The sequence below is a fragment of the Patagioenas fasciata genome, chromosome 10 (genome assembly GCF_037038585.1).
Source record: "Patagioenas fasciata isolate bPatFas1 chromosome 10, bPatFas1.hap1, whole genome shotgun sequence".
NCBI lineage: Eukaryota > Metazoa > Chordata > Aves > Columbiformes > Columbidae > Patagioenas > Patagioenas fasciata.
In genome coordinates, this window is record NC_092529.1 from 18,432,897 (window position 1) to 18,455,570 (window position 22,674).

The 22,674-nt window shown below is 41.9% G+C and overlaps 1 protein-coding gene across 4 annotated transcripts in view; it reads right to left on the minus strand.

Moving 5' to 3' along the window:
- Positions 1–22,674, minus strand: part of SLC25A26 (solute carrier family 25 member 26) — an 82,589-nt gene that overhangs the window by 21,991 nt on the left and 37,924 nt on the right. For 3 of the 4 annotated variants that reach the window (XM_065846013.2, XM_065846014.2, XM_071813255.1), the window contains one exon: positions 3,368–3,412. The exons of the other annotated variant lie outside the window; for it this stretch is intronic. In XM_065846013.2, the coding sequence (XP_065702085.1) occupies positions 3,368–3,412 (45 nt within the window). The remainder of the gene's footprint in view (positions 1–3,367; positions 3,413–22,674) is intronic. 4 annotated transcript variants of the gene reach the window in all.

The window sequence follows — 22,674 nt, forward strand, 5'->3', positions numbered from 1 at the left end:
TTATTCTAAAACTTGAACTAATACGGAAGGCAATGGGCTCAGGTGGCACTGAGGAAGCACACAACTATGTTCTGCTGCCGTTCTTCAAGGCCAGCTGGCTTTGAGATGGGATCAGAAGCACTGACCCCACCTAAAAACCCTAAACCTGATCAAACTGCCACAGTGCTAATCAGCCACGGTGCTCCTCCGAGGGCTGGTGGAGTCAATGAAATATGAAATGCCCCTTCTTGCCCTGAACTCTGAGGAGACTTCAAAACTGTTTCAGCTGTAAGGCTAAAAAGACAGAGAAGCACTACATTAACTCACCCTAGTAGAGAATTACAATCTCTGTCCTGATATCTGATACATCATAGCACAGTTTCCTTCGCCCCTTTGGTTTGTATCAATAAGCTGCACCTAACTCAAAATATGGAAAAATTAAGAAGTGGGAAGAGAAAGGACATTAGGTGTGCAATATAGCATTGGATGCTACCTACATCCAAAAAAATGAGGGGGTTTTGTTGTTGTTTTTGTTCGTTTTTTATTAAATCACCATCATTTCTTTACTGTTGTTTCTCGAGTCACTGTGATCCAAGAAATCAGTCTATTGACTCTTTCTAAACTGTGTGCTCACCTGAGCAATTTGAAGAAAAGCCACTATTTCAAGCGGTATCTATTCCATGCTAATTACTGCAATACCCCCTTTTCCAGCACACTCAGTGTAGGTAACCTTATAGTTCAGTAATCTGTACAATCTTCTTCTAACTTAGTTTAGTGCACGATATCCAAGTTTACTCTGCTATAGGACAATTAGTCTACATTCACAGACAGAAGAAAGCTGTGCATGTAAATATGTGGCTAAAGTCCGCTGAAAGTGTAAAGAATAATCACAGCAGCTTGGAGCAAAGCAGATACAGAAAATGGGATACAGAGGCATCTGATTTGCTGCCTACAACAAGCCTTTATTAGGCTTCTTTAAGCTTAATACCCTGCTGCTGGCTACAGCCAGCACACACATGAAAAATAAGGAAACTCTTCCTCTTCCACGTGCCTCACGAGCTGTCTTTTACAGTGGAAAGATATTTTTCCTCATTTTTACAGTGATTAGCTTTTGGAGGGAATGACAGGACTGAGTTTATCATCCCTCAGCTTACATAACTTTGTTCTAATGGTTTTAAAAGTGACACAGCCACAGGACTCGTAGTGTTCTCCTCTGTGAGATGATCCACACACATCATACACAACAGCTCCTGCATTTACTTTCTCAAGTAATCCCATTAATTCAGTGCAGAATAGTCCCTTGGGCATTATCTAACCAACAGCTTCCGTAAATTCTTCCGTTTTGAGGCTGCACACTGTCTCTTGTCCTTTGCACTTCTACCTCTTCTTAATTAGTCTCTTCATGTACCCATGAGAAGCCCTATCCTGAATCATACTTCTATTGATGCTACTGGCCACTGTTGATGAGACCATAACGATTTTTCTCCTTTGTTGTACTGTCACGGCAATTTTTTTAAGAGGTTCATTCAGACCAGCAAAACGTAATCTGTTTTCACTGCCTGGCTTTGATGTGACAAACCTCAAGTTCTCTCCATGTCCTGAGCCAAAGTGACTGGAGCATGCAAGACTGATTTTTGCCATTTTCTGCTCCTGCTTCCACAGAATATATTGCAACTGGTCCGTGGAACAAACTAACCCAGTTTTGTTTCTCTTCAGATCTGCACTGGCCTCTTTAGATTAAACATCATGTCTCATCCTAAGTGACTCACTCCTGTAGCTAGTTGAATTAAGTCTTCTTTAAAGCCCACAATCTAAACAATACATTTTATTGTCACAGCTACGTGGACATTAGTTAAAACAACTTTACATTCTGAAAACAGCTACACAACATTGCTGTTTTATGTGGTTTTGGCAAGAAGGCTGTACTTTTTTAAGCACTGCCACCTCTTGTTCTCAAACACGGCTGCTGCACTAACAATCAGCAGGTCAGGCCAGTATCACTGCCCAGGAGTTTACAGAAAGTCATTCCTAGACATCGTCAGGAAAACAGATTCCTAATAAGGCAGCCAAAGCTGCCCTGTGCAATGGAACAATATCCAGACACCACATCAGACCAAGCTTGTGGAGTTCCTATGGAATCCTCTGCAAAACACAGGTCTGTTCTGTGAAAGCCCTTCATGCTCCTCCTGCCTTGGGACTCCCATTTATATCTCACTCCCTGAAGCCTCTGGATCAGGGGTGTCACACTCATTTTCACCGGGGGCTACATCGGAGTAGTTACATTCATACCGTCCTAAAATTACATTTGGCCCTTTGAAGGCAACTGCGAGGCTGGTGTGACCCCTGGTGAAAATGGGTTTGACACCCCTGCTCTAGATGCAAACATTCACACTGTGGGCTTGTCCCTCCAGAACAAACCAAGCTACTGACACACAAGGGGACAAGCTAATGACCCAACCAAGCATACACAGACCGAGGAGAACATAAGCCTTCTTCCCTCAAGAGAAGCAGCAAGGAGCAAGGAAGATCACCACCCGTTCCCATCCTTCCCAGTCAGGGTCTCAGTGCCAAGCTTTCTCAGAAGTCCGGCACCCTTAAGAAAGAAGAAAATTATTCTCTCTCTAGCTGCTCTCTTATAAATATGATATTTTTGGTACATTTTGTTTTAATGATCTGCAATAATTTTCTGTGCTTTCAAGTCGGGATCTCAAAGCACCTGAGAAAACTCTGACGCTTCTGTGATCTTTTGCTGCGAGTTAAAGCGAAAAACAGAGGGACAGAGAAATTACATGACTTCATATCCAACTCTGTGCTCGAAAATCTGGACGCTGACTCTGCCCATGATAAACAAAGCAACCAGCTAGTGGGAGAACAACACATCATTCTAAAGACCGCACTATTAAAAGATCATCCAGTTGACACCTTCTTTAAATGACCTTTGAAATAGCGCATACACTGCCAATCAAAATAGCTTGCCAGCGATGCGCTCAGAGTCTCTTCCTGCCTATAAACCCGGGCTAAATCAGTTTTCTCCGAATCATTTGCAATTGCCTCTTACCTTGAAGACTAAAATGCTAAAAAAATTAAAATTAACAAATAGCCACAACACAAGATGGTTCCCACTTTAATCAGTAAAAACTAGGGTAGCAGATCAGATTTCTGGCATGCTGGGGAGTAAAATTTAGACTTCATGCCACATGTCAATGGTTAGATGTTCCCTGGGTTTTTTTCAGATATTCAGGCAAATGATCTTCACATGCACAGGTAGGCTGGTACATACTTACTGATTCTTGCATGCACCCATAATTGTGATAACCAAGTTAGATGAGTTACCATGGATAGCCTATGTAAAATGTGTAACATATTTCTATCATTAAAGAGGACTTACCTTTAAGGACTCCCAGAGGGGAAATTGTACCAGAGAGAAAGGAATCTGGAGAGGTGGGGAAAAAAAAGAAAAATACCACAACATAATGTTACAAAAGCAAATTAGGTTGGCACATTCCTTGACTGACTAAATTAGGAACAGTTATTGTTCACTCAGCAAACTGCAGCTTATTACATTCACGAATCTTTAAGGACACTTTATGTATGCTGCCATTCAATGACTGGTTTCACTTTGTTTATCACATTCCCTGCTGAGAGGTTAATGTATCGTTACCAGGGTGGCCTAGAAGAGCCATAAGCAGAATGATCTAGTGCGGGGACGTGCCTGGTTTGACGCTCAGCCAAGAAAGCCAGAAGGATGGTTCAGGAAACACTCCTGAGACCAGGAACACAGCCTGGCAAAAAATAAAATCTTCAGGAATACACATTCTCACAAAAGCTGAGCAGAAAACAGTTGTGCTGCAACCAGGGCTTTGCAGTTCGGGCATCAGATGCAGAGAAAAACTTTTCTGAACATCTCCCAGTGATCTCACATTAACAATCTCCCCAAAGAATTAAAGCAGGTTGTGAAAAGCTACCACTACTCAACCAAAACCCAAGGGAGATGCTTGGTGGTTCTTTTGTCATTACCTACAACAAAAGGTTCCTCTGTCCAGCAACAGCCTGTATCTCTGCCTAGGCTCATTCCTGTTGCCATGTGCTCCCAGCAGCGCCTGTACAATTCCAGCTCCTTTACATATTTTGCCCCAATAAATGCCTAATGACCAACTCTCTTAACACATGGGGGAAAAAGCAAACATGTCCATCAGCTCTGCAGGCCGTGCAGGGCTAACACATGGAGTAAGTCAGTTTTCACCATGAACAGAGTGATTCTTTGCAGCAAGAGACATCACATTCCAAGCTTGCCTTCCCTTACAGTTTTGTCCTCCTCCAATCTCTGCACTAAGTTCTGCTGGCTCTTCCTCTTCCTTCACCACTCTGACAAGCCCTGTCCAAAATCCACCTCGGGAATCAACCCTGCCTGTGCTATCTTCAGCTCAGGTATCATCTTGGAAGAAAGACTCCCTGGAAAAAGAGCAGCCTGTGCCAGAATTGCCCTACTGCAGGTCTACTTTGCCCCTTCCTAAATGCTTCTGCAGTTCTCCACATCAACAGCCAGCCAGCCCCAGTTTCAAATAATCTTCAACATATCTATTTTCTTCTACTCTTATCTTCCTTCCCTAAGCATGATGCATGTCAGATCAGTTTCCCCCTTATGTAGAGTAGTTTTGTAGTTTGTGCATCATTTCATTAGTCTCAGAAAGCATTTACACAGCTCTTGCCATGAAAAGTAACATGACATATGTCAGGTTAAAAACATTCACTACAGAGATATTAACAGCTTATTAAATCCAAATTCAAGCTACACAAAGGAATCTGAAATGGTACATCCATTCAACATCACAAGAGTTAAAGAGTATTGTCTGCTTCACTGTGTTGCAACTAATGATTAATAAATGAGTCTATTAAGTTAATCTGCCAGGCAAAACTAGGCTTGACAGACACCTGCCACAGAAAATTTGTTATCTATTCAGGCAGGAAATGGCAGTGAGAAGAAATCAATGTCACTGCTGTACATTGAGCTGACAAACTGAAATCTCAGAGGAAGTTTGTCATCTTGAACAATGAGCAATATCCCTGGTGGCATCTCAGAGCCCCACAATAAAGGTCAGACATGGCTCTTATTTATCAGGCCCTTGAAACCCTAGTGTAGCAATTAAATTTTGTTTTTAATACTGGGTGAAAAAGTCCAGCTATTTGACAGTAATGTGTGCTAATATATTTACAACAAGATATATATATATATATATCTCCGCATACTGTTGCATCATTGTTGAATTGGAGTTTAATGGCATGATTTCTTTACTATGTAAAATGAAAAGCAACATAATCTTCTATTATCTAGGCCAAAAAATAGAAAAAAGACCCCAACAATACCCACTACATTTGCTTCGCATTTGTTAAAAGAGAGAAGAGGAAACGCTCTGTATCCAGCTGTACACCAAACAAAACAAGCTTTCAAATAGTCTCCAAGTTTTGCTTTTTTTACGCGTGAATGAGTCGTAAAATTATGCAGCTGTTAATAAGACAACAAGGGAAGCTTTTGACATAAACCCGTTTTTATCTCCTAGCTAGAAGCATTTCAGTCAAAGAGGAAATTTGTTCATGATTGCTGTTTGATTTTCAGGGGTAGTGATGTTTGCTTTCCGTGTCCCGCTCAGCAGGGACCAGAACTGCATGGGGATTATCGGCTTCACTTCTCCCCGTGCGCCCTGTGAGATGCTGTGACGCGCAGGCTCCCAAAACAGCCGGGAAGATTTGGGATGTACGTCAGTGGGACCTGCATGGACACTGGGCAACCTGCTCTCTAAGATGCCTGCAGGATAAAGGCCCAAACATTCCCAAGTCACACTTCAATAGGGTTTGGAAACTTGCAAAAAAAAACAAACTAGGAAACACCACCAACAAAGACAAGCAGAGCAGCACCTTGGCTTGCACCAAGATCCTAACAAGAGGTGTCAACCATTTCTCACAGTCATCCATCGGAGCCTGTTTGACAACATCCTGACTTTAAAACAAAAGCCACACAGGCAATTTCATGGGCGCTGGAATGAAAGGGGGTCTGGCTTCCTGCGGATTTGGGTTTTGTCATCAGATTCTCTGAAGCCAAATAATTTCCAAGCCACTTTCGGCAATCTTCCCACAACAGGGACCTCTATCACATTTCTTCTCGACATCTATTCCACAGCCTCTGTTGAAAGTTCAGTTCCTACTGCAAGCCTTTTCTCAAACCCCTTCATCACCTTTATTCTCTCCTCACACCCATATCTTCAAGAAACTTATAGGAACTTGTATTTCTCTTTGCAGCCTCTGCCTTTCTGCCACATTTCCGTGCCCAACACACTCCAGGCTGCTGTGTGTCCGTGTGCACAAACACCCTGTGTTCACAAACACCCTGTGTGCACAAGCCTTGTTCTCCTAAGAGATCAGAATAAACAGCCCACACCCCAAAGTAGGATTAACAGATGCAAAAAGAAATAGCTGTGCAAGGGTAACTCACCCAACAACGAAAAAGCCTTTAGATGGCTTACTGCCCTTTATTCCTCTACCATGACAGACGTGACAAAATCTCACAGTCTGGGGATACTTCTTAATTTGCACATTTACAGCATTTCATTCCTTTTCATATTTTGCTTTTTAGAAGAAAAGTTCTTCAGCAATGAACAGAATCACACCCTGCCAGGCAGCAATATTTATGCCTGAAATAGGCTGAGGCAACAATAAAAATGTGGTCCACACATGTGGGTGACTTTCTGCCAGCAAATATGAAACCCTGGCGAGCTCCACCAACCTCTCATTTGACGTTAATATAAAATAGACAGAGAGTACCAGCTCTCATGTCTGGCTCTATGTTATATAACTGTGCTGTTTGTTCAACAGTCAACTCCTACACACACACACACACACACAGGTTTGAAGCCCCCAGACAGCTGTAAATCATTATTCTAAAATGTTTTATAGGTCAATGAAATTATCATTTACTCTGGTCACTCTGGCCCTTAGCACTTGATGCCTAACTTAATGAAATGAACATTGCAGATTCTTGTTTCTACAGATCTACTTAATTTTCCTGACACAGATGGATTTAAAAACATTATTTTTAATAAGTTACTTCTAGAAACAGTTGCACTTCACAGCCAGGAAAACAGATACACACTTCTCCACTTCTAAAATAAAATACCAATCCACAAGTACTGAAGACCGACAGCAGAGCAAAAGTCCTCCCACCAAATACTGTTTAATTAAATAAATTTAATAATAACTCTTTGTAACTACAACACAGCATTTTAAAGTAACTCGAAATTCACACATCCAATATCTCATGCTACATTGCACACTGACATTGTCCAAAAGGAAACACAGCAGCCAGGGAGCAAGGAGAGCACGCTGGAGAAATGGCAAAGGAGGAGGGAGAAAGAAGAAGAAATAAAACAAAAAACAACCTCCTCCCCCCCCAACCCTCATCAGTCCCTTCAGAACTGGGATTCCCTTCCAAATATGAGAATTCTTTCACACAAAGAGGAAACAGATGTCCATGGCTGGAATTTGCATGTGGCTTTATTCTCTTCTAGGATACAATAAAACTACTCTTCTTCTCATCCTCCGAGCTAGAAATTAAACAGTGGCATGTCATGCATAGTCCAGCTGTGCTTTCTACTTCCAACCTTTATTAGCAATATATTTAAAAAGAAGAAAAGAGAGAGACAGAAAGAAAGGGAGAAACTAGAAAAGCATAAGAAATGAAAAAACATGTGGTATGTGTTCTCAAAACAATATAAAACCTACAGATGTTCTTAACTAATCTGTGGCACATGTTTGTTTATTCGGGTTTTCCCTGTCTCCAGTTCAGCAGGCTTTGCTCTCCAGAAAAGCTATCTGTTTTTACAAACATTACAGTAAATACTGAAGGAGAGATGGGCATACAGAGCCAGAGGAGGAGACAGGCTCACCTTGTAAGCGCTTTCTCAACATCCCTGAAACTCTATCTCCATCCCAGAAACCGCTCTCACCCACACCTCCACTGTTCCCTGCGTTAGCAGAAAGGGGAGAAAAGCCCACGGTTATGAAGAGGATTTTGACAGTACTAATATCACAAAGGCCACCAGCAAGAACACCTGTTCACTTTGGGGAGAATGTACCGCAGCCGTCACAGAGCAGCTCTCAAACTTGCACCTCACTTGTCACTTGCCCGGACTTCGACAAGGCTCATGGAGATGCCATCACCACTGGAACCTGGATTTACAAGGAGATCCCCACCATGGCATCTGAGCTATGGGTACCAAACTGTGCCTTCTCCATTGTCATTATAAAGAAAAGTCTAATAACCCACTTCTGAGTGGTCTGCCCACTGGAGTTAACACTAAAACATTTACATTCATAATCATAGTAAATCTGGTTCAGTGTCTTGTCCTCCTAAAATTCTTCACATGCTTGCCCAATAGATCTGGATTATGATAAACTGATGTTCCAGCTATAAATATACTTCCTCCATGATGTGATTTGACAAAACAGCATGAAATAAGGTACGTTTCCCCCCTAGCCCTGTCAGAGGTCACAGCAGACACCATTATGAAGACCCATAGCTTTCCACAATACTGACTAAAGGTGAAGGTGTAGAGGAGCTCAGCAGAGCCATCATCCCTGGTATACCCCAAAGCTGACAAAGCAGACTTACTTTCTTGCAAAGCTTCAATTAATACTGCTTTCCTGATCCTCCTTGACAAATTGCAGACTCCACAAGGAACCCAACGAAGGTAATTTGTAATCTTAACAAGAATGACTGTCAAAGCCATCAGCCATGTTCCTGCAGCTCCAAGAGATGAAAGGTGTGAGCGTGGTGAAAAATGGACATGTTTATATGTTAAATAAATGATGGAGGGCTTTGTTAATAAACACTGATGCAATTAGAAACAAAACTCTTCAGGCAAGTATGACAGCACTCGGTTATCAATGTCCAGAGAAGATCTTCTCTTGGCTCCATTCCATAAGGGACACAGTAAAAGACCAAGTTCACATACAGCACCTTCCTATAAGACTGCACGAAGCCAAAGAGGTGGAACCCCATGGGAAGCAGGGCCACAAGTGGTAAAACTATCAAGTTGTATTTGCAACAAACAACTTTTCGCAGCTCTTGGGAGTTGAACCCATGGCTCTACAGCACTGCCAGAGGCAAAGAACGGCATTTCGGGTGGTAGAAACACAGGTCTCAACAGTGCCAAGAGTATCATTAAAACAAAAGCTTCAGATCATGCATGAGCATCCACCTGAGGTAATCAGCAATTCCCACATTTTCAAGCACATAGCATTAAGCCTGTGCGAGTTGGGAGAGAACTGCATGTTATAAATGGGAAGAAATACAAAATTCCTTAATTATAATAATTATTCTGATTCAAGCATTCACTAGCTCTCAAATAAATATTTGCATCTTGCTTCCTTTGTTTCCGTAGCTCTAGGGAAAGTATTTCCACTTGTCACCTACCACATGTCAATGTTTGGAAGTAAATTCTTTTCTGAGACAAAACATTATGTGCCCCACAGGGTTGCTTAATTTGCTTACAAACCATTCTAACAGGTGTCCTTTGGACATGTGTGGCAGAACTTCACATAAGACAGGCCTTTCTTTTTTTTAAACAGCACCATGCACTTGTTATAAAATTAACATTTAATGGGCATTATGTAGAGACAAGTAAGTACACTGTATGATGCATGGAAAATTCTATCCAGTTTTTCCTCCACAAGAAAAAGCTTTTATGATTTAAAAAAAAAAAAAACAAGTAGAAGAAAAGAAGTTTCCAGATTGACCAGCAGAGGAGAAAGACCCAGGCAGAGATCCAGTATGAGTGCACGTTCCAAAACATGGGGAGAAGAGAAGCACTGAGGCAGATGCACAAACTCAATGCAGGCTGGATTCATTTAAGAGAGTCTGAAGATCACAGAGCCCTAACTTTGCATGAGACAGACCATCATTGAGCTATTGAAGGCTCTTTCCTCAAAGAAACAATATTAACAGCTTTCAAAATCTCTGCCTTTTGCACCAGCCCCTTACTTTGCTGGGAGGACAGAATAACTATTAGAAAATGTATAGTGTTAGCCACAGAAGTCAGTATTATTAGACTCCAAACAGTAGCTGGACTGACCGACTCCTAATTATACAAATAATATCCATGCTCTCCCATTTTTCCAACAAACAAGCACTAAAGGAGATGCCCATTTTGCTATTCCTTCTCAAAAACAATATATCAGAAAAATCCTCAACAAGAAAATGAATATGCTGACATGGATTTGTACATGCTGTTTTCAAGGCGCAGATAAAAATCTGGTAGGATAAAAGATGAGTTTAGCAGCTCTAGAAGAATGAAGGTATTGTTTAACAGGAAACAGATGTATGTCAGATGGCAAACTCATTAAAGTGTCCCATCGTTAAAGGAAACGGGATAACAACGAGCCATCTGAAAAAACCTGAACTGATCAGGAAATACACAAGCCGCAGCTAATCTCCTATTTATTGGTAGGTAATGCCTTTAAGTCATGCACATGCATTGAGTTTAGGACCATGAAGGACTAATCTTTGTTCTCATGAAAAAAACATAGGAGCAGAACCCTGGAGCATGGAGCATTTCTGGAAGAAGTCTTCTGAGGAAAAACCCTAACATTTGGAGAAGCTATTACAGCAATACGTGGGTGCACACACACACACGCGTGGTTATGTGCTGCTGCTTGGGCAGCATGTCAGTTCTCTGGTTTGTATTTGGCATTTGTAATGTACATTTTACATACAAGTAGCTCTTTTAATGTAATTACAACAACACTTTATGAAAGGCAACTATCAAATGAGATCCTCCAAGTACAAACATACACAAATCTGATCGAAGCAAAGAAAAAAATTCTAGGTGGACACTGGGCTGACAGATTTGCAGAAGTTGAACAATTCCTCAAATAAGCATTTTGCACAAGGTAAAAAGGACCTGAGTACAAGGAATTAAACAGGCAGCATGTTTGATTCACAAGGCAGGTGGATCTACGGAGAGGGTGACAGTTGCTTCATCCAGCAAATATTCAATCAAAGAAACCTGACAACAGTGCAGCTGTAATTGTACTGACATCAGCACAGGAATTTGCATCCTCAGAGTAACAGTCACAAAAAGTTAACAGACTGGAAAGGAACACGTGATTCTTGCTTCCTGGATGTATCTCAACCTATAGCAGTTTTATTATACATTGTGATTACAAACATAACACAGTAGCTCTCAGCATAAAAACTAAATACATCTCTCTCCAGGAGATTTCTGAATGTCACTAAAAAAAAAATCCAGGGGAAAATCCATTTTTGCTTTTGCATATGGGCCTGATCCAAGGTTCATTGAAATCACTGGGAATTCTGCACATGTTTTCAACAGTTTTTGAATCAGGACCTGTGCTCAAGGAGAAAAGAGGAGAGGGCGAGTGAAAGGGTTCTAGCACCGAAGGATCAACTAATTTAGATCCCACTGTGTCCTTCCCAGCATGCAGAGACTCAGACTCATGGTGAGAGCAAGATTCAAGATGTGACCTCTTTCACATCTTTAGCAGGAACTGCAGCAAATTCGCTGGTTTTACAGGAGTGGACACAACAGACCTACTAGTATTTGACCCCAAACTGTGTACATTTAAGTACAACTTAATGTAACCTAAGCAAATTCTTTTGAATGTCTTACCAAATAGAAACTTTGGTGTTCTGCTGCATCAATAGCCCTGAAAACCACACCAAAAATGTAGAACAAGGTAAGTAACCAAATGCTGCTTTAAACAGAACATGCCACAGATACTATAAGAAAATTACTCCATCGACGCCAGTGCAAAACCAACATTAATGGAAGAACTACTATAAACCAGCAACTTGAAACTTCCTTCTGTGAACTGCATGATCCATGCAGCACTGTTTATATATCTTACACCATTATCTCCATCATGTGGCAGAGAGGAAAAAATGCAGATAATTGTCGCATTTAGTAAATGCTATTCATGTAAAGATATTTTACTTATCTTACACACATGTATACACACTTCTGTGCATAGACATCCAAAATTTTGTGAGTAACTCACAAAACAGGGCATTGTTAAGCTTTCTTCTGTGACTGCTATTTGCAACTACTTAGGCACAGCCATATCTGCATTGCACAGTGCAGTGCAAGAAGAAATAGCCTTGTCCTGCAAGGTTCTCAGTCCCAATGGGTGTCAATGAAACAAGGCTCAGGGAAAGCCCCTGGACGGGACAGCTCGGGGGGCCGGGGTGAGCGGCTGTCACACAGCAGCCTGACGGGCAGGTCAGCAGAGGTGGGGTTAAAGGACTGATCCTCACAGCCTCCTTCCAAGAGTTTGCCGTGTGTTCTCTGTTGGTGTTGGCTGAACAGGAGCTGGCCCTGCAAAGCACTAAAACACATGTCCAATTTCCCACCTCTTTACAGAGCAGCAGTTACATGTGTGCTGAAGTCCTGTACTGAATAGTCTGACTAGCCTGTGTGCCTGAACTAAGACTGGACTATATTCTCTCCCTCACCTACCTTTTTTAGCTTTTACTAAACAGTTGTGTTGCTTTAGCGCAACCACAAGACAGGGTCTTGCCGAAGTCACAGAGTGAAACAACTCAGCTATGTTACATCAGGGGACGTAATAGCTTATGACAGTCGTTTCTCTTAGCTTTTACGTATTAAAGCATGAGCTTTCCTGAACTGCAGCTACAGTTCCACAAAATTTAATCCGATTCTACATTACAAAAGATGTAATTTAAACCCCATTAAAGTGATTCGAAAAATCACAACAAGCATTTGATTGAACCCAAATGAGCAGCTAGACAACACACGTACAGATACAGGAAGGATGGTTCCTTTATTTCTTTTTTTTCCCTTTTTTTTTTTTTTGACAGTTTAACCAATTCTGCAGACCCTTTAACTATTTAAACAGGAAGCCCCCTGGACCCCTCAGACCTCCCTGTGTATGCAGCTGGAGAGCTGCTCTGCTCCTAATGGAGCGTTTCTTTCCCCCCCAAGGCAGCAGCTGTAGGATGTCGGGCTGGACACTGCAGGGCCACCTGGGACCCGCTGCCCTCCCAGGTGTGGGCTTGCCGGCTTGTCCGCAGCAATCGAGCCCCTGGGAAAGCCGAAAGCCATCTCGCTGCCTGCAGCCCCCACCTTCCTGCCTGTCAGCGAGCTGGGAAAAAACTTTAGAGGCGGCTGGCTGCGTGCAGAGAGCGGGAAGGGTTCACTTTCAAGAACTTCTTTTCAGGTTTCCTCAAAGGAGTCTAACCCTGCTTGCACAACAGCACCACCATTATAAGACCTGTGGAAATAAAAGCCATTACTCTCCAACGATTTGTTTTAACCCATTGACGGAGAAGATGGTTTCACCATAAGCCTTTGAATTAATTTGCATGGCTTTATACAGCCACCTCATTTCCATCTGCCTACCCACAATATTAAACCACAAAGCTAAACCAAAACAACTTCTCACACTCTGTTTACTCATCTTGGACATGAGGAAAGTGCACCAAACTGCAAGAGCATGGGAACAGGTTCCAGAGAACAAAGGTGCTTTGGTGGGCAAGAGCTAAACAAATAAGAACATCCCAGACACACACAAACCCTTATTTTCTTCATTTGCTCACCCTGCAGGGCTGTCCATACATCCCAGCTATAGGTTTGGGCTGGTTTGGATGGGAACTGAACTCCAGAGCATGGCACCAGCTAACTCTTGTTCTATGAAATCCTGGTTAGAGCTGTGATCAGAGAAGTAGACACTATTAAGTTTCCACTTTAGCAATATAAATCATCCCCTCCATGCTTGGCAAAGGACTTAAGAACATGCTTAACTTTCACTGTGGCTGAACAGGAACAAGATTGTGCTTTAAAAACATTAAAGAGAGACCCAAACAAGTTTTCAGACTCCATACTTTTCTTTACGCTCCCAACTTCCCATTAATCTAAAAGCTCTCCCAGAGCTGGAGCTGAGCCAAAGTGTTGTGTTGAACTGACGCCTAAACAAAGTTTTCTGCTAATTTGGTCCTGCAACTAACGTGGTGAATGAAGAGAAAAGCCAAAGAAAATAGTCTAAACTTTTCTGTGGGTTACTTTATATATACAATAAAGAACTCAAAGCGACCCCAAATAACCAACAGAGGATAAGCCAAGGTAACAACACAACTGCAGCTCCACCAAGAGATTTTAGCATCACAACTAGCAGCAGAAAAACCCAAGCAGTCAATGTAACTGCCAGGGCCCCACCACGGGATCGGATCCCACCATTTCCAGCACATTCCTCTGTCACGCAGCAGGTCTGAGCACAGCATCTGCTGCACTGATGGTCCCTTTAAGAAACGTCCTTCTGTGGAAACCATCGACACCAAAAGGAGAAAGCCAAATTGCACACCCACTGCAGCGTGACCCCTAGAGGGAAAGGGATGGGAAATGCTGCTCTCACAGCTTTAATTCATTTAAAGGCTATTTCACATCCAGAAGATTCCACTGAGATGATTTCTTTTCCTCATTGGTTTTGCAACCACGTTAAATGCCCATCACAGCCAAGCAGCAGATTTGCCGATTCCCTGCTGTCATAGGTAGATTCATAAAATCCACAAGTGCAATAGCTTGAGTCGTGTTGCCTGTATGAGCTTTTGCCTGTGATGCACAGCAGTAGATGGTATTTACAAACAGATGGTTTGAACCACAGTCTTCCTAATCGTTTTCCAGCTGGGAAACAGAAAATGGGCACTGAAATAACTTTCATGCTAACAGTCATTACTTGAGAGGAAAGACAATCAAAGATAAAAATGTTGGTTGGGGAAATATCCAGACATTCCCTAGCCATGAGGAATCTCCAGAAATTTTACCATTTCAGAAGCATTTGAGTATCTTCTTGAGACACCTGCCCTTAATGTAGGTCTACAGAACTGTTTCCCTTCCTGCAGCAACTGGATGCCTTATTCTGGGTGCCACCCACAGGCCTTGTAAAGCACACATGATGCTCCTTTCACCCTGAAACTGAGGTGTATCTGCCCAAATTAGTTCAACAAAATTGCGAGGCGGCATCTGAAGAAAAACAACTACTGATCCTGATCTCAGACGTGGTGTCCCTGAGGTTGCACTGCACATAGCTGGACTCAAAGAACTGGGCAACAGGCTGTGCAGTGAAGAAAAATTAACAAGCAAGTTAAGAATCAAATAGCAAAGGAAAGAAAGCAATGCTATCACCTAATAGAAAGAATGACCTCAAAGCAAACGCCTTTTCCAGTGTAACATTCGTAACCTTTTGGGCTGAAAGGGAACAGCATATAATATATCCAAGTGACTTAAAACAGTATTTTTTCTAATGAGATTAGCAAGCCATGCATTAGAATTCCCACAATGTTTCAACCTCAAGGCATTTTAATTACATTTTTCATTTATCTTCCTTGGGATTTTCTAATTTGTGCCAGAATGCTTTCTTCACTTAAAACACAATTTTTATCTCAGAGCAAGTACTAATAGATCATTTCAGACAAAGCAACCAAAATCTGCAGAAGTCATACAAGAGCAAAAATCAAGTAGGGCTTTCAATCAAAAAATACAACATCATTAACACATTTTTTTTTCTTAAATAGTAACAACAAATGCTGGCAGTGGTCTTCGGGATCACGAAAAGCGTTAAGAAACCTGCGGAACAGTGTGCTGATTCTGCATCCACACATATAATTTTAAAAGCTCAGTTAACACGATGCCACTAAATGACCTGACTTTGTTTGCAATATTATCAGTGTCTGAGACCTAGGACTAACCTGAGGTGGAAAGGAGGTTCCCAAACGTGCTGAAATGCTGACAGAGGTGGTGAAAATAGCCTGGTATGTTGGAGGAAAACTTCCAGTAGACCGAGAAAGAGACTGTGAGACAGAATGAGCTCTGCTTCTGCTCTCTGCTTGCACTCCCCTCCAGCTGCAGCTGTGGGGATGGAGGGGTTACTACTTTCGCCCTGTTCCCAAGTGCTTATCACAACCTGTGACACACCTGAGTGTCCCCATCCCTTCGCAGTTCCTGTCTGGCTCCTCAGGTAACTGCTCCATCCCCACTTCATGCCAAATGAGCCAGGTTAAAGATGGTAACAGGGGCCGTAATCTCTTCATCTGGCTGCGTAGCCAGAAGAGAATCTCCGAGCATGGCCTAAGCCTGACTTCACTCTTGGGCTTAAACCAAGGATGAGCTATTTCCACCACCAGCAGCATGGTGCACCCAGCAGCAGCCATCCCAGAAAAAGACCCCAATATGATGCCCTGTACCCACAGACCAACTGGTAAGTACCCATTTGGAAAGCATAGCTGAACCCTGCAAAGGCCCTCCTATCCATGTTTCCAGACCCTGAACAACAAACTTCACAAGATGTGCTGATAGAAAAAAGTAAAAAATAAAGAACTTGTGCCTTTGCTTTGCAACACGTAGCAACTCAGTAAGATAAATGACAAAAGCCTTTACTGTGGTGGAATAGTTAAATACCATCACAATAAAATTCCACCTGTCAGCTCCAAAAGCACCCCACATGTAGAATTTACACAAGCTGAACTGGAGCTGGTTCAGGGCATGTCATAACAGTTAGTCATTTCTGCACTGTGCACTGTTAAAATTGGCCTCAAGATGAATTGAGTGCCTGTAAAGGGCAACCATATTTCAAGCAAACCAGGACATGCTCAGGGTAGTTGGGCTGTCCCTTCAGCTGCATTCCAGAGTGTTTAATTTTTGCCACTCCGTTATTACGAAAAAATATCTTGAGTACACTTCCAAAAAATTCTGCAATCCAGTAAAAATACTTTGTGGTATTGGAGGAGGAAGAAGAAGAAAGGTATCAGTTGATATTGAAAGGATTTTGCGTAGCATTATTCCAACCTACACTCCTAAGTGAAAAGTAAGAATCACAAGTATGTTTTACTCACAAGTCATTTGTGACGCTTTGCAGTGAAAGCCAGTTCTGGTGTAGGAGACAGCATTACTAACGTAGATAAAGGGCACTGCACTTTATTTCACTCACACTGTTTTTTTCTCAAGAAATCTCACTGTGTGCAAAAGACTTGTGAATCAAGCCAGTGGTGCTGAGCATCCACATCCGTTTTTCAAGTCAGCTTAACTTCGGGCAACCAAATACAGGGGAAATAATCAGGCACAGCCCGTCTCAGAAACAGTGCATTAGGGCAGTCAGTCTGACACGAATAGAAATCCTCTTGGCCTTTCTCTGAAATTAATGCACCAATAATGCAAGATTAATACGTAACAATGAGACCATTTTCTTCCATGTCACACAAACTACATATAGTATATCAGCACACCACACACACTTTGAAGCCAGCAAATTACATGTCAGCAACAAATACATTTCAGATGTAGCAACCAGAAGGGTCATTAATGGCAATTTCACAGTGAAGGCTGCGTGTCCCCTTTACCTACACAGCTGAAATACGTTTTGGATGCTCTGGTAAATAGATCAGACGTTTCAGTGACACATTTTTGGCAGAGTATTTGCTTGATTTTGAAGGTAAATATTTTTGGAAATGATTCACCATTCAAATTTCACAATTCTCATATTTCTCTGGATTTTTCCAAAGGAAAATAAAAAACGCCCTCTCATAACCTTCGAAAACAGATCTCTGAGGCTCATTAGAAAAAAGGAGAGAATCTGATATTTTGGATTTCCCCTTGCCATACACAGTCCAGATCCTGAACGAGTTAAAACTTCCTCCCCTTTCCATCTCCTGATGCTACCAACATCCCGTTCATAAAATCCACCATTTGGAGAGTTAATGAGAAATCTGAATGGCCAACGAGGCTGCACAAGTCTGTGGTGTCCTCTGGGGAGACCACAGGATCTTCTGGGGATAAGGCACTGAGCAGGGAGGGATGTGGCAGCAAGGAGTGATCACACATTAGAGAAACAGAACATGGAAAAGGCAGCTATCATTTTGTCACAGGTCACTTTTGTACCAATCACTTCACAAATAACTGAAGATTTGCCCCAGGACCTGCAAATACGGGAGGGGAGGCAAATGTCATTGCTTAATTCACTTAAAACAAATGCAGCACAGACGCTGTAAGCCGAAGTGCCACTTTGGTGACAGTTTATTCTTGAAAAATAAATCATTTATACACCTGACACAGCTCGTTTCTTCCTTTCATGATAATTATAGTTTTAGAAGCCTCATTTAAGGGGTGCAAATTAATTTCCAAATTCCACCTACTGTCAAAGAGTGTATTTTATTAGTTGATTGATTACCTGCAGAAGCACTTCAGGAGACACCTTGGAGGCAAACAAGGATTGCTGTGACAGCTCCTTTAAGATATGGCTCTGCTCCTAAATCCTGATGAGCCCAGAGATAAAATAACTGCATACAGGTGTTATCATCTAGAGAACCTTGGGATGTTTGTGCCTCAGAGAAGTGCATTTCCTCTCTAGAACACACAGATATTTGCCTTGATGCTACAGCCTTTGCTTTGCGAGAAGTCCCATAGGCTGCCTGGGTTGGGTGCATTTCCACAGTGAGGCAAAAAGCCAGAAGAGCCGTGGAGAACTACCCTGCCCTCGAGCTCAACGTACTCCTGAGGTCTTCTGCACTCCCAAAACACAGATCACTTGGCCTTCTCCAGCTTACAGGCCTGGATGACATGCAACTGGTTTCAAATTTCTGAGCCAAATATACTTCTTGTAAGTTTGATATATGCCGGTTACGGAGGTGACAGGATTTATAGCAAATTTTACCACGGCTTCTTTGCTGTCACTTCAGATCTCTGCACTGACCAGAGCTTCCAGCAGACCTGTGCTATTCATGTTACAGCAAAAAGATCTTTACATGTGCAATGGGAGTTCTCCTTGCAATCCGCTTTGGTGCCCAAAGATCATGGTAAGAAGAAACCAACGCAGCGCAGTACATCTCGTATACACCAAGTCCAATTACCTCTACACAATACAGTCACCCTGACGCATCATTCAGATACTGAAGAAAATCTCCATAGAGAAACAACTCTTCCAATAACACAAGTGGAGCAATGCAGAGTTTAATGAATTTTATAGGCTTTATGCACTTGTTTTACCGAAGTCTCTTACTCTACACAATACTGAAAGCACTGCTCCCTTACGTTTCTTGCTCACTTTCTCTTACAGCTACACCTGCCATTCCTGGGAATTACAATATTACAGGGAAAACGAGATCCGAAGCTGTAGACCAAGGGCAGTGGCTGTTCCCAACATGTGTGACCTATTTTAAGGGCCTCTCGTGATGGATGGGCCTGCGCCATGATCAGCTCAGGTGCTGCTCTGTTGGATAGTTCCCCAGAGCTATTTAAGTCATTACTTCTTCACCTTCTCATCACAGGCATAACAACAGATTTTTCCCTTCTCCTTCACAGAAAATTTTCAAGTACTCGTCTTTATTTATCATTTTTCTTCCCTGTGGCTTTTTCAATGCTTTTCCTCCCTTTCACGCACAAGGACATCGGTCTCAAAGACTGACAGAGGCAATTCTCACTGTGTATTTCATCAACAAGCCTATGCCAGATTGTTAGCGATAGCTGGTTAAGTCTAAACCAACATTAACCCTTCATGTTTGGAAGCAGAAGAAAATACACAGTCAGAATAGTCTAACAGAGATTCTCTCATCTGACAGCAATACATTTCTTTTTCTGATTTTGAGCTAGTGAGATGTCACAATCTCCCTTCAGTATGCATGGAAGGAACATCAGAGCTGAACATGTCTGAAGTGGAAGAAAAGAACAGACAAACAGATTTTGAAAATCTGAGAACTTAATACCCTCTGACAAAATAATAATGGAAGAGAAAATGTCATTTCAGAAGCACTTTGGGAAGCTGAGGAGATGTGGTGAAGGGACGGGTTGCCCTGGTACTTGAAAAGACCACCTGAAGCCAGAATTTATCTACAGCAGTTGTAGTTTTCAAGATGCGGATGCCTAGTGTGACTATTAAACAAGCATAAGCCCTTGACATGACTCTCAGCTAAAACAAGATCAGAAAGCTACTTGCTGCACTTCTTTTTAATTTCTCTCTCTCTGAAAAAAAAAAAAAAAGGGGCAAAAAATCCCAACAACCAATAACAATAGAAGCAAAACAAAACAAAACAAACAAAAAGCCAACCCAACAACACCACCGCACAACTTCCGAGAGCAACAGTCAGATCTCAGCAAAGATCAAACAGGAGCTTATTGCTCCAAATCTGCCCTTGATTAAACGCGGAGCCCTCCACCACTCAACAGTTGTTACAAGGTTAGAGAGACAACTCTCATCTAAAATGTCATACAACCCAACAGTAATTAACCAACTCTGACAAACACTGTACTATAAACCTACTTCAATTTTAACCTGTATCGTATGCTGGAAACTTCCAGTCGAACATTCTGTATTTTCTCGTTTGCCCACATACGCTTGTTATTAAAACCACATGCGGGCACTGAATCATTTCATGGTTCGTTTGGAGACAAACATGCAGAAAATTGTGGGAAACAAGTATAACCCTAACAGTCTGTGCACGCCTGTGCAGTCTGAGGCATTCTGTGGTGCAGAAGCTTGAGCTACAGACTATGTTATTGTGAAGCTCAAAAGTGAACAGGAGAGAAGTCACCATATATGTACATTGAATTTCTGAGATCATTAGCAAAGTCAGCCAGTGTGACAGCTTCACCCCGCAGTGCCTTGCAAAAATGGCACGTGTGTGCTTGACTGTTAGTCACAACAAAAACTCTTAAGTGAGGCGGTAGGACAGTCCTTCATTTCTGAAACTGGTCTGGCACCGAGAATTCCCCAACTGCATAGGAAGTTGGTAGCATAACCTCAGGCAAAGCACTCAATCTTTCTGGATCTGACATCTGGAAAAAATGGTAGCCCTTCATCTTGTCCCTTGGACTATAAGGTCATCAGCTCAAAGACGACCTTTTGCTGGGAGGACACAGTAAAACAGTAAGGCTTTGCTTTTGATGGGGTTTGTATGGATTATTCATATTACAGCAGCAGCTGAAGGACCCAAACATAATGTTCCAGCTCAGATGTGCAATAACACACATGAAGTCTACCTGAGAACACAACCTCTCTCCATTAACGATTACTGCTGCATTCAGAAGCATAAATTTCCTGAAGGGAAGAACTTCTGGATAAGCATTTTCTATAAGAACCCATCTCACCTACACATCTTATTCTCCAGCAACAAAAGGACATTCAGATTATGTCCACAGATCTCCAATTCTGCTTTGAAGCCTAAAGTAGTACGTACATGATCCAGATTTCTTGTAGAGTCCTCTGTCAGGATTCAAAAGAGTCAGATCCTGACATTGCAACACAAACATTTCTAGTAGCTGCAAGATCTCAGCTTTCTTCTTACAGGGGTGTATGTACACACATACAAGGCATTGTCCATGGACACAGTGCTTCAAGATAAAATTTAAGCATTAAATGATGAGGTCTTCCAGGAAGTTCCAGGGGAGACCTCTCAAAGTCAACTCTGATAAAATGGTTGTCGACTAGAAGGCTTCACAAAGTCATTTGTGAAGAAAGACAAAGGAGATGATAAATGATACATCTAAAGCTCTATAAACTATCTGGCCAGATAAGGGCCGCATATTTCTCACAAGAACGCTGGCTTACCTGTAGCTTTACAAGGACAGGAATGACACTCAAAATCTCAATGAAAATCTCAGACCTCACCCTTCCACTAATGTTTCCACCTTGTTTTTATTAATGTAATGCTATAAAGTAGAACTTCTAACTGGTATTAATGAGGCAGTAAACATCCCCTTTCAGAAAAGGAAGATGTAATTTCAAACAGCTGCATATATAAAACTCCATCTCATACTAAATAGCTGATTCCTGAAGAGGGAAAATAAAGCAAGCCCAGCCAGGTTCCTATGACTGACGCTTCTGATACTTCTGAGGGATGGTTGGAAAGGCAGAAAGGAGGGAAGGGGTCACAAAATAAACAAGCATGAAACAATCACAGAACAGTATCCATCAAGATGATTACTGCAGTCATTTCAGGACTAGGGAAAGAGGTGGCTTCAGTACCAAAAATCTTCAGTATATACTAAACTTGGTTTTTCGACCAAGCTTTTGAGGTATTAGGAAACAGTATTTGCTGCTCTGCACTACTCTAGGAAGAGCTATTCATTTCCACTCCACTTGCAACACCGGTGAGCTGCGGACACAAGACAGTTCTTCTCTCCTATGTGCTTCTGAAACTTTTTCCAGGAGGAAAATCCATATCTTTGAAAGAAAGAACTTTATAGTGCAATCTAAATATTCATCAAAGCTCTACTTATAACAGCAGGAACTTAGCACAGGGAGGCAGGTGGAGTGAGTAAGAATTTATGGGATGTCTGTAGACATATTAAATATCGTAAGTTCTTCAAAGCACAGGTACCACTGAAATGGAGTTTACAGACACAATTGATTCAAAATATGCACGGTCTCAATCTATACTCAATACCTTCTCATATTAAAACACATTCAGAAGATACCATCTGCTCTTTATAGGCATTGGTAATCAAAAGGTTTTCTGTCAGTGTAAGCACAAGCATTAAAGGATATATTGCAGTAAAACTCATGCTAAAACCAAAGCAATGCTCAACTCTGCATTCTTTTGTCCAAAGGTACACCTGTGTGCTTGATCTGAAAGTTTATTCAAGCTGTGGCATCTGCACAGGGCCCATATTCTTGACACTTCAG